This window comes from Ostrinia nubilalis, chromosome 9 (genome assembly GCF_963855985.1).
Source record: "Ostrinia nubilalis chromosome 9, ilOstNubi1.1, whole genome shotgun sequence".
In the NCBI taxonomy this organism is placed as follows: domain Eukaryota; kingdom Metazoa; phylum Arthropoda; class Insecta; order Lepidoptera; family Crambidae; genus Ostrinia; species Ostrinia nubilalis.
In genome coordinates this window covers 6,113,691-6,126,262 of record NC_087096.1, presented here as the reverse complement: position 1 = coordinate 6,126,262, position 12,572 = coordinate 6,113,691, and the positions used below count along the sequence as shown (strand labels likewise).

Below are 12,572 nucleotides of genomic sequence, written 5' to 3'. Positions count from 1 at the left end.
TGTTGCATTTTTATTTAGCACCTCTACGAGAAACGTTAGGCTTAGGTCTTCAAACGAAATTTACTATCTCACGTTTAGAATTATTACACAATACAATGAATGAAAATGAAACACAATAATAGTCTTAAAAATTATTTATTCAAATCATACTCAGACAGTTTTAAAGATCTGTTAATACATTTTTCAGAGCTCATTTTTCCCTTTGTCATTTATTTACACATGCACAAACTTCATAAATGTAAACCATTTTTATTTCTTTCTTCACAATATTAAACTCTTGGCATTATTTTTTAAACATTTGAACATAAATTAAAAAGATTTACTTAAATTAAAAAAAAACTAAAACTGATCACTATCTCATTTGATTATAAGAAAATTTTTACATGTAATATATTTTTTAGTTCTACGTGACTACGCAAGCATTTGAACTCAACAAATTGTCCCTCGAAATGGTACTGACGTGTAACGTCAAGGCTTTATACAATATTTCCATACAATTTACTCGAGCAACGGTTTACAAAAGTACGTCAAGTGTCATGTGTTTCGCACTGAAGGAGGTCATTGAACTGCAGTCTTTTTTGCACTCGCGGAAAATTCTACGTATACTATTAAACAGGCATGACAACTTAGAATGAAATTAACAAACCATTCAGAACAAAGTACGCACTTGGAACTTTAACGGTCACATAAAAACAATATACAGGGTGGAAACGATAAGTGATCTCACTGGATTATTTCTAAACTATACAAGATATCAATAAACTAGTTACTGATCCTGAAAGTACTTCATGAGCTCTATCAAACGGTATTAATAACATGTTACAGAATAAACTGGATCTATCCGAAAATTCAATGTTTCCAGCCTCCATACATTTAGTAAAGTCACATTATTTTAAAAACTACACATGATATCATAAAACTGATTACTGATTCTAAAAGTGCTTCACAAGATCTATCCAATGGTATCAATAATAGGTTACAGAATAAACTGGATCTATTCAAAAATTCAATGTTTCTTTCTTCCATACATTTAGTACTACCACAGTCATGACACTCATCTCTTGACAATATTATAGCAAGTAAAGCCTAAAACCAATGTTTTCCATGATTTTTTTTAAATAAGAATACAATTTACGAGTTTATTTTAAGAGTTTATTATTAAATAAAATAAATTACACTTCTAATATTGTGTGGCTGGCATACATTTAGTATGGAAGCTGGAAACATTGAATTTTCAGATAGATCCAGTTTATTCTGTACCCTATTATTGGTACTGTTTGAAAGAGCTCATGAATCACTTTCAGGATCAGTTAGCAGTTTTTCAATATCTTGTATAGTTTAGAAATAATCGAGTGAGATCACTTAACGTTTCCACCCTGTATGTTGTCACTCGCTCACAATCGACTATTGACTTGTAGATTTGACCGTAGTTCTTTGACCAATAAATCTTACTATAATCTCACCACCTAAGCTGTCTATTAGTATACTTAGAACTCTTTGCATTTATGGAGTAAAGTATAGATCGTGCCATCCACGAAGACGCGCCCCACCCTTCTTTCGTTAATGTTTGAGTGTTATCGGTACACGTACACGCTAAATTATCCATGAGTGCACACGCACACTACAATAATATCGCTCGGATTGCTCGGATCAAATTCCCCGCACCCCACGCTTCTCTCGACCAAAAATTGGTGGGGCATGTCTTTGTGGATGGCACGATCTATATACGAAGAAGTCTGCTTCGGAAGGTAGTCTAATGTTGGGCCTCGACGTCTTGCTGCAACTGAGGGTAGAGAGTCGCGATTCTGTTGCCGGCCGCCATTCTACCCGCGAAGTCAGGCCGACGTGAGGGCCTCGGCCCGCCCAGTAGCGCGTCGAGAACATTCCGGGGGGCCCAAACGTCACCCGCGTTGGACCCGTTGCCCGCACCCACTGGCGACAGAGGAGAATCTGTTGTCGCACGAATGACAGTCGCCCGAGACTCGCCTGCAATACATAGCGGGTACACGTGAAAGTTACATGCAAATTATATACCACAACTACCTACACATTCACATGACACCTACCTACGAGGTTACTTGATACTTTGACTAGCTATCAATCAGTGTGCTTAATTAGAAGCTTGTGACATCATCATCATTAGTCTAAATAAATAAAAAAAAACATACTAGCCTGAGTTGTTAGTCAATTCACATAATCAATCACGAACAAATTAAAAAATAACACGAGATTTTAATACTAGGGGTAATCAATATACGGCATTCCAAGGGGAAAGAAATCAGAGGGTATACGAAAGCCTTTATTAGTGTACCGTGCAAAGATAGGTAACTGAGTTAAAAGTAGGGAATTACACATCAAGACAAATCCTAATTTTTCACACCATACATTGTTAACATGCATCAATCACTGCATTGTCAAAAACATGCAAGTTTAGAAGAAAGGAACCGGTAAGTACTATTCTTTTGAATTTGTTTTTTAAATTGTGAATTCTGAGATAAAGGTGAAAAATAAACCATGATGAAAGAAATTGTGAATGGATTTTTGAAATGGAGCTGGAAGATCATGATGTATAAACAAAATTATGTAGCATATGTTCAAAACAATAGCACAGACCGTTCCATTCTATGTATTACCAGTAGGATTATATTTTTTAACTCACCAACAAAAAGTTAGCAAGGTGTCGATTGCCGGTACTAATGTTAGATAGGTACTTAAAAGTTAGATATTAGATTATAATGTTGCATTAAGTTTGTTATTTGAATAAATGTTTTCATAAAAAATATCTATACAATTTGTTAGTAAACTCATAAAACATATGAGTATTTTACTCATTTGTTACGTTTCAAATAGGTTTTTAAAGAACTGAACTTATTATATTTGATGAAAAAAGTAGATCAAAATTAGTTGATTGTACACAATTATAGTTTTAATTTTGCATGTTATTAGTTTTAAGATCAAAAATTAGTTTTAAGTGTTAGTAAAACAAACAAACGTGCCCCAAAACACACATTAAGGGAAAGGCTGATTTCATAATAACACATCAAAAGTAGTAGTATAATGCCATGAACACTTTCTTACAAATATAAAGTCCGAATTTAGTTCATTATGGTCATCGTAATTCCGTAAAATGAGTAGACTTGAATCTACATTGTAATCGGATAGAACGACAAATCGCCGCAAGTCGGTTAAATGTCTTACAAAGTCATAAAAGTGGAATTAATAGTATCAAGTTTTCTGTAAGAGACGTTGAAAATTGGCCATCATTTCGATTTGATGGGACATTGAATCATAACGCAACTTCAACATTTTGCCACCCCTGGAAATTCTGATTTTGCAATTCTGCAACATAATCGTGCCTCCAAAAATCAGCCTTCCCCCGTCCACATAAAATACAAATTCGCACTCACTGTCGGATGCGTGGTTGTTGTGGGCGCGGCACTCTAGCAGCACTCGTAGTAACGCGCGATGCGCGGACGACGCGGAATGCGCGCGCAATAGCGCTTCCAACTCGCTCCATACTTGCCGCCATTGCTCTTCGCGGCGCCCGCTGGATTTGCCTCTGTAAATAAAAATGTATGTGTACAAATGTCATTTTTTGAAATTGAACACATAAGTGGAAGAATTTATTATGCCCGTTTTCACCATCAATTTCTAATTTTTAAGTGACCCCTATGGTAACACATAACATAATTTTGTTTTCATAGGGGTCACTTGAAAATTAGGGATTGGTGGTGAAAACGGGCATTAGTGAGCTAAAGAAAAGGTTGATCCTTAGGGTCCCGTTCAGATCTAAACTATTCCGAATGAAATACGGAACCGTTGAGTGGTGGAGCTAAGTAATTAGACGTAGCGTTGTTTAATTTTTAGACGGTTTTGAGATATTGCTAGAAAATGAAAAGTGGTATCATTGGGCCAATAAGAATTCTATTTTTACCTAGCCCAGGAAAATGGTGAAGGTGGAAGCGAGCTTCACTTGGAATCCTCAACCACAGAAGCCAGGTCTCTTTCACCTTCATCAAATTAAAGTCAGAAATTGAACAAAAATTCACTATGTTGGATACCTCATATTGGAAGGCAGCTGAGCCGACGGGAACTTATGCCGAAACTCCATGCTGAGAAGGTTGACCAGCACGCCTTGACACGTGTCCACCTCGTCAGAGACTTGCACCACACGCAATAAACGAAAGTTTATAAAGGACGGTTAATTACCTCATATTGGAAGGCAACTGTGCAGAAGGGAACTCATGCCTTGACTCCATGCCCAATAGATTGACCAGCACGCCTCGACACGTGTCCACCTCGTCGTCAGTCAGGGACTCTTGAACCACCAGCCTTGTTAACGGCTCCATGGTCTGAAATGTTTGTGAACGTGTGAATTAAATGTAAAAGTAAATGGGACTAGTGGAAAAAGGTACGCCCAGCAGTTTCTCGGTTGAGAGTAGTAAAGATCGTTATTGACAATCTCTTTTTATGTAGTTATCAAATATTCTTAAAAAACAAAACAATTTACAAAAAGTTAGTCAAAATGATTCCAGGTTAAAAGATTAGTGTGAAGAGTAAAGCGTAATAGCACAGAATAATAATAAGTACTACGTACAGAAGTTTTACTTCGCGAAGGTATTTAAAAAAATGTATGCTCAATGTCATTAACAATATGGTGTAATTTAGCCTGCCTCAAGAGTCAAGCACCATTTTGTTGACAAACGTCAGTGATTGGCACTGCGCCGAAGCTATAGGGCTGACTTCGGTAAAATGATGTGACGTGAGGTGCCAAACTGCGGAAAATGGCGGAGGAAATACATGATTTAGCATGAATTATCATGAATAATATTAACTACTTATTTGCCTCTCAGTGTCTTGAGGCAACTTAAAAAAGTACATTCTGTGTTTTTATTATTATTTAGGCAGTTAAATACTGCACATTATTTAGTACACCATTTTCTTTATTTTCTTCCATCATACACAAGAATACGCGTGCGTGAGTCAATGTTCGCTCGTATGTGAGGCCTTGTCGAATAGTATCCTGTAGGTGGGCCATCGCGCGTATTTTGTTTTCGATGTAAACTCGCGGAGATGAACAGGCCTGGTAATAGTAGCTAAAGGTCACGCACATTTGCTCCCCTACTAAGCAGCCAAAGGCTGGTGCATTATATGTCCAAACCATCCAAACTCTAATTTGTACCAAGAATCTGGTAGAAGTTTCTGGAGTGCTAATTACTGTACAGATGACGACATATTATCAAAGTAAACACGTTATATAGTCGGGATATGTGCTATTTTCAACAATAATATAATGGTTCACGGTACATCACTCACCGATCCCAGGTTGAATATAAGCGTGGATGATATGGTAAGCGGCCAGTACGTGGTGTGCCTTTGAAGACGCGCACGCGACCGCCCGTTGGCGCCCGCGCCGCGTAACGGAGCGAGCCGGTTCTGTTGCATTAGCGCGCCGAATTCTTTTATTCTGGGGAAGATACATTGAAAAATGAGCCTTATTGAAGTAAAATAGTGGAAGCAGTAAGCAGTAAAGGTATTTCACAGATAAAGTGAATCAGTCAGTTTTTTAAGATGTCACTTCCACCAATCTACAAGATTACACATATGCAATGTCGATTTTTCTGATTTGTCTTTGTTGTAACGTAAATTGTAATAAAAAAAGCCGGTCATCTCGCTAGCTTCACCAGCCTCGCACTAAACGTTTCGCTAACTCTTTTATAATGGGAACAGCTAGGGACTGGAACTCACTGCTTCCTGCTGTCTTTCCCGGGCACTATAATCTGGGCCTCTTCAAGGCGGGAGTGAATAGGCACTTACAGGGCAGGTATGTATCGTCCTAGACTGCATCTCGCTTCACATCAGGTATGTACAATGCTTATCTGCTTTGTGCTGTATAAAAATGCTTCTTAATGAGCTAAGGCGTGACATTAGTTTGGGACTAGAGGCGCAGTGTAAAATGTCCAAGGATATTTACGCCCGTATACAAACAATGCTTGCTTAAGTGAAGCAGCGAATCGAACGCACAGCGTTAAATAGAGCTCTGTGATTGGTTCGTGTGTCACCCTGTGCGTCCACGCGCACTGTGTGACCTCATAGTAATGCTTGTGAATACGGGCGTTATTTATTTATATACGACCGCCCCAGTATTGAGAAAGTCAATGCATGGATTCGATTCGATTTAAAAACCTATCTACCTGTAGTCGGTGACCCTCCCGCCCGCGCCTTCGGACAGGGCGGGCGGGTCGTCGTAGGGCGTGCGGCCGCCCAGCGCGCCGATCCACAGCTCGCCGCCCTGCGCTGCCAACACGTGGGAGGCTGACCTGCCCCCGCCTTTGCGACTGGAATGAAGTAAAACATGCCTTATGTTAAGAACGGAAAGGTTCAATTAATTGTGATACAATCGTGGGCAGTTTAAGGATAAATATTACCGACTTAATATCTCAAAGCAGAGAACGATAAATTATGCAGCTATAGTAATGAGGGTTTTCGCGTATGAAAATTCCGCCAGATGACAATACGTAGACGCGAAGTTCAAATGCTGCATGATTGGTTATTATTGACATGACATTGACAGATATGTCAAAATCCACCAATCACGCAGCAGTCAGACCCCACATCCACGTCCCGCCATCTAGCGGATCTTTCATTCGCGAAAACCCTCATTAGCCCATTTTTAGCCTGACATCATAGCAAAGAACCGTAAATTATGTCACAGCTAAAGTTAAACATAAAAGATATGAGTCAAGCTTTATAGGTACTTCTGGATCCTTGCCACTTACAGGTTAAAAGCAGAAGGTCATTCATAAATGTTTTAACCCCTAGGTAGCAGCAATTTCCTTTTAGTGGCTCGCTGCAGCAGCCCGCACCTCTCTCGACCCCGCGGGGGTCCAGCGGGGACCCCTTTGGACCCACACCTCGAGCGGCTCGCTGCAGCTGCTCGCGCCCCTCTTGGCCCCCCGGGAGGTCCAGCAGAACCTTACAGACCCACCTGGGCACCTCAAGCGCGCCATAGTGGGCCACTGTAGCTACCCGCACCCCCTTGCCCCCGGGGGGTCCAGCGGAGCCCTAAAAACCCACCTGAGCACCTCAAGCGCACCATAGCGGCTCACTCTAGCTGCCCGCGCCGCCCTCGGCCCCCCGGGGGGTCCAGCGGAGCCCTACGGAAGTACGGACCCACCTGGGCACCTCGAGCGTGACAGAACGGCCGTTGAGCAGGAAGTTGACCAGGCAGGCGGACGGCCGCGACGCCACGTCAGCGGGCGTCACGCGCCACAGCGGCCCGCTGCAGCTGCCGGCGCCGCCCTCGGCCCCCCGGGGGGTCCAGATGAGCCCTAAACGAGCTCTACTCACCTATCTGGACCCCTCAAGTGCGCCATAGCGGCCCGCTGCAGAAGTTCACGCCCCCTTGGCCCCCAGGGGGGTCCAGCGGAGCCCTAAGGACCCACCTGGGCAACTCAAGCGCGCCATAGTGTCCCACTGTAACTACCCGCGTCCTCCTCGGCCCCCCGGGGGGTCCAGCGGAGCCCTACGGACCCACCTGGGCACCTCGAGCGTGACGGAGCGGCCGTTGAGCAGGAAGTTGACCAGGCAGGCGGACGGCCGCGACGCCACGTCGGCGGGCGTCACGCGCCACAGCGGCCCGCTGCAGCTGCCAGCGCCGCCTTCGGCCCCCCGGGGGGTCCAGCGGAGCCCTACGGACCTTCCTGGGCACCTCAAGCGCGCCATAGCGGCTCACTCTAGCTACCCGCGCCCCCCTTGCCCCCGGGGGGTCCAGCGGAGCTCTAAGGACTAAGGAGACCCACCTGGGTAACTCAAGCGTGCCATAGCTGCCCGCTGCAGCTGCTCGCGCCCCCCTCGACCCCCGGGGGGTCCAGCGGAGCCCTACGGACCCACCTGGGCACCTCAAGCGCGCCATAACGGCTCACACTAACTACCCGCGTCCTCCTCGGCCCCCCGGGGGGTCCAGCGGAGCCCTACGGACCCACCTGGGCACCTAAAGCGCGCCATAACGGCTCACACTAACTACCCGCGTCCTCCTCGGCCCCCCGGGGGGTCCAGCGGAGCCCTACGGACCCACCTGGGCACCTCAAGCGCGCCATAACGGCTCACACTAACTACCCGCGTCCTCCTCGGCCCCCCGGGGGTCCAGCGGAGCCCTACGGACCCACCTGGGCACCTCAAGCGCGCCATAGCGGCTCACTCTAGCTGCCCGCGCCGCGATCGGCCCCCCGGGGGGTCCAGCGGAGCGCTACGGACCCACCTGGGTAACTCAAGCGTGCCATAGCTGCCCGCTGCAGCTGCTCGCGCCCCCCTCGGCCCCCTGGGGGGTCCAGCGGAGCTCTAAGGACCCACCTGGGCACCTCAAGCGCGACATAGCGACCAACTGTAGCTACCCTCGCCGCCCTCGGCCCCCCGGGGTCCAGCGGAGCCCTACGGACCTACCTGGGCACCTCAAGCACACCATAGAGGCCCACTTTAGCTACTCACTCCCCCCTCGGCCTCCCGGGGTCCAGCGGAGCCCTACGGACCCACCTGGGCACCTCGAGCGTGACGGAGCGGCCGTTGAGCAGGAAGTTGACCAGGCAGGCGGACGGCCGCGACGCCACGTCGGCGGGCGTCACGTGCCACAGCGGCCCGCTGCAGCTGCCGGCGCCGCCCTCGGCCCCCCGGGGGGTCCACCAGCGGAGCACCACCTAGACACAATTACAGTTAGCGCTCCTGCACACGACGCCGCCACCGCGCCGCCGCCGCGCCGTCGCCTCGCCTACACTGTTCATACGCGTCGAGTAAAACCGCCGCCGCGCCACATATACATAAACAGTGCAAAGGCGCGACGGCGGCGTCGTGTGCAGGAGCGTTAATGCACAAAAAAGACGATGACTATTGTAACTGTGGTACATTCAGCGTCAAATAATTCGTGACACCCAAAGTGGCTAAAAAAATTTGACACAACCTTATTCCAATTAATTTGTAACAATGACATTTTGCCAACTTTTTGGCTACTGTAGTTAACACGAACTATTTACAACTGTACAGCTGTCAGCGTCACAAAAGTCAGTAAATAAGCCGTTGACAACAAACAATTTCCAACTACCGTGACCGCACACAGTGGGAAAAGTTGTGCTGAATGAGAATCAAAAAATTTTATGATTAAATGGCTGGAAGTACCTACTTAACACAAATTTTGATATTTTTCCTTACTTGGTTTAATGATGAAGTTAAATTGGATAATATACAAGTTGTAAAGTTTATCTAAATAATGCTTACAGATTCCGATGCTTCAGCAGCTGTTTGGGAAGCCCTCAAGCCTGTGTGAGCGTCTGACGAGTGAATTATCTCTACGTCATAGTTTGCACTGGAGCTTGCATTTTGTTCTTCCTGAAATCGTTACATATTTTTTAAGAAAATAATTTTTTGAACCAGTTCTTTCAGTTTTTTTAAATGCAAACACAAGCACAAGTTTGCTTAGGATCATTAATTTAAATTCAAATGATTTATCTTTTACGTTTGAATATTTTTATAGTAGGTGACAAATGAAGATAATTAACACAAAATTGGTGATATTTTAGTAGAAATTAAGGTTGCATTATTAGTTTGGTGTAAAATATACTCATACTTTATATTTTCTGGATCTTACCTTCATAGGAATACCAGTGACCGTGGTGGTTGCTAGCCTATAGTGTGGCAGTACCAAACGGCCTAACAGATTAGCTAGATTACTGGCCCTGGACACTATCACTTCTACACCCATAAGACCACCTCCCATCTGTAAAAAACATAATTCAAGTATTTTTGTACCATTCCAAAGTTAGGTATTTGCCATTGGAATGAGAGAAAATGTAAAAGAGAAATCCTCATAAAGACGTGTGATTTCATAGTTTCATGTGTTTTTGAATTGTATTCAGTAATTTTCAATAATAACTAGTTTTAATTTAATTTTAGTACAAGGCTCACCTCAGTCAGTGATTGGTTGTTGACTCTCGTGTCTGCCTTCTCTGGTGTGACATTTATGATCACTAGGTGACAGTAATGAACCACTAGAGATCTGAAACAGTTTATTACAAAAACAAAATATAGTATCCTCATATTCTGATTCAATCTGTACATTATGTAAGGCCACATGTGGTTAATCAGTCTAATTTAAAGGCCTTTAGGAATTTATAAATATTACTTATACTGATTATACTTACGTAGGAGCAGCTGTTGCTTCAGGGCTATTGGAAGGCTGAGGCATAGTAGCCTTTTTGTTTTGCTGTATGAGTGTGTTCATCGCTATGCCTGCTAAACTTCTTATGGAGTCATCATCTCTAGCACTTGTTATGCATATTATTCTTCCCCTAAAACAAAGGTATCAGTTGTAAATAAGCAATCTGATTCTGTCTTATAACTTATAATACTGACAATTCTATTAATAACTACTTATAAAACTGGCAAGGAATGAGAAGAGAATAATGGTAAATTAGATTTAGGCTGAGTTGCACCACCAACTTTAACGGTAACTATAACGATAACCGGTGCTTTTTGTATGGAGTTTGACAGATTTTTGACGTTTGACAATATTAAAGTAAGATGGTGCAACCCAGCCTTAGTCTACCCTTAGTACTTGTAATTTCGATTTACTCAACTAAAGAGGGTTACCTACAAAACACAGCTAAATCAAATCTAGGTTAGAGTTTAGTTTTAAATAATAATTTTATAGGCTTCTTTGACTTATTAAAGCAATGTAATAAGTAATTCCTGCATTTTACAGGTGACAAAATGATGCTAATTGAAGTCAGGCTATTCTAACCGATTCTGTAACAGTCTCTCGGCAGCTGGCTGAGCAGCTTGCGTAGGAGAGGGCTCAGCCAAAGCCTCTATGGCGGCACACAAGCCTACCACGTCTCCACCAGCGCCGCGCCTCACAGGACCCACTAGGCATAATCCATTTAGAATCTGGAACGGAAAAACATGTTTCTGTTATTACACTGCTACTTGTTTGTGTTATTATACTACTATTCTGCAGTATAAACTCATAGTTTAGAAATTAATAAGTGTAATACTTACATGTGTTAGATTTTGCTGTGTTACAGCCCATGTGTTTAAAATATGAGCTGCAGAATCACTAACAACAAATCGTACCTGAAATAAAACATATTGTGAAGTTATTGAAGACTGCCTGTCTGGTAGAAAATATTCTTAAATAGATAATATAGCAAATTATTTACCAGTTTCCCTTCAGGAAATAAATCCCAAACTATTCTACAGTATTCAACGGCAGCCTCTACGCTACAAGTCCACAAGGACTTGCAAACTGGCGGCAAAGGCACATAGCCAGGACCGCGGCTCTTTGATGTATCGAAGTCTATAGGAAAGTCCGAAGAAATCCCAAAGTAAGGAGTGTGATCCAAAACAAATATTGTTTTATGATTTGTTGGGAACATTGTTGAAGTGAAAACAAACAATAAATGGTTATCAACACAACTTATACTAAATAAATATTACATAATTGAGCCACTACACCAAATGGAATTCATTGTTTTTAGTGTATAAAATTAAATTAACTTTTGCCAAAACACCGCACCGGGGAAGGAAAAAAACATCTGTTTTTTATCGCTCACCAGAGCCCCGATTACGGTAATTTTTAACGTCAACAATCCAGACACGCTTCTCGATTCTGCGATACGATTGGTCGTTCAACAGCGTACGTCAGCTGTTTTGACCAATCGTATTGCAGAATCAGAAACGCGTCTGGATTGTAGACGTTAAAAGTTACCGTAATCGGGGCTCTGTGTTGTTCCTGACAAATTTAGGGTTGCCGTATTCTAATTCTAAAATTGCCGGATTTTTAAGGAAAACTAAGAAAATTGCTGTATTGTACAAAATGTTTATTTGGGAGATTTAAATTAAAAAAAATAAATACAAGTGATGTATTATGTACTATGCGTATACTACTTTTAAACTTACTTATTTTATTCTTCACTTTTAAAGGTTTGGAATATTGTCCTAGAACCTACCCGAATAAAAGTGAGTGAAGAATCTACCAAAATGAGGAACTAACGATTTTAGACATTAACATCTCGGAGATAAGGTTGCATTTGGTTGAATTCTGTTGACGTTTCTTTTCGTGGCGCTTACGCGCTTCTACTTCATTTATGGTTTACAAGTTGGTGCGTTCCATTAAATGAAATTTTTTTTTTGTTTACTAAAACTCATGAAAAACTCATAAAATTCTACCTTAATCAATTGCCGTATATTTTGATACGGTAATGGAAGTGCTACCCTATACCGTATTTATGGTGCCTAAGATGCCTGAATGCCGTATTTACGGCAACACTGTCGCTCACTCTATTTGACCGATTCAATCACAGATAACTATACCTTGATTTTTTAGAATCCAGCAGAGATGTAAACAAACACTTTCATACACAATTACACCATAATCACTTACGTGTTCATAATATCATACACATTATTTAACAAGCCCATGAAACCAACTTTATTTTCACGTTTATACAAGTTTGAAATCAATCTTTGAAACAAATTATTTTAGCAAAATACGTGGACGATGAAAATTTGTGAGACTTGTCAAA

General features: G+C 42.8%; 1 protein-coding gene across 1 annotated transcript; it reads right to left on the bottom strand.

Annotated features, from left to right (window-relative positions):
- Positions 1 to 1,330: 1,330 nt before the first annotated feature.
- Positions 1,331 to 11,594, bottom strand: LOC135074826 (protein asunder). Its single transcript, XM_063969207.1, has 14 exons — positions 11,208 to 11,594; positions 11,047 to 11,121; positions 10,790 to 10,935; positions 10,191 to 10,337; positions 9,955 to 10,045; positions 9,638 to 9,766; positions 9,268 to 9,378; positions 8,533 to 8,693; positions 7,538 to 7,699; positions 6,195 to 6,338; positions 5,317 to 5,467; positions 4,210 to 4,352; positions 3,408 to 3,559; positions 1,331 to 1,986 (listed from the first exon to the last, which is right to left on the bottom strand). The coding sequence occupies exons 1-14, from the start codon at positions 11,421 to 11,423 to the stop codon at positions 1,754 to 1,756; spliced, it is 2,061 nt and encodes a 686-aa protein (XP_063825277.1). The 5' UTR covers positions 11,424 to 11,594; the 3' UTR covers positions 1,331 to 1,753.
- Between the last annotated feature and the right edge of the window lie 978 nt (positions 11,595 to 12,572).

Bases quoted from the DNA above. Each gene is read 5' to 3' on its own strand.
- LOC135074826 (XM_063969207.1), bottom strand. From the start codon at position 11,423: ATGTTCCCAACAAATCATAAAACAATATTTGTTTTGGATCACACTCCT. The intron at 10,046-10,190 runs GTAAGTATAATC...AAACTGTTTCAG, and splicing joins GAAGCAACAGCTGCTCCTAC to ATCTCTAGTGGTTCATTACT. The intron at 6,339-7,537 runs GTGGGTCCGTAG...ACTTCATTCCAG, and splicing joins GTCACGCTCGAGGTGCCCAG to TCGCAAAGGCGGGGGCAGGT.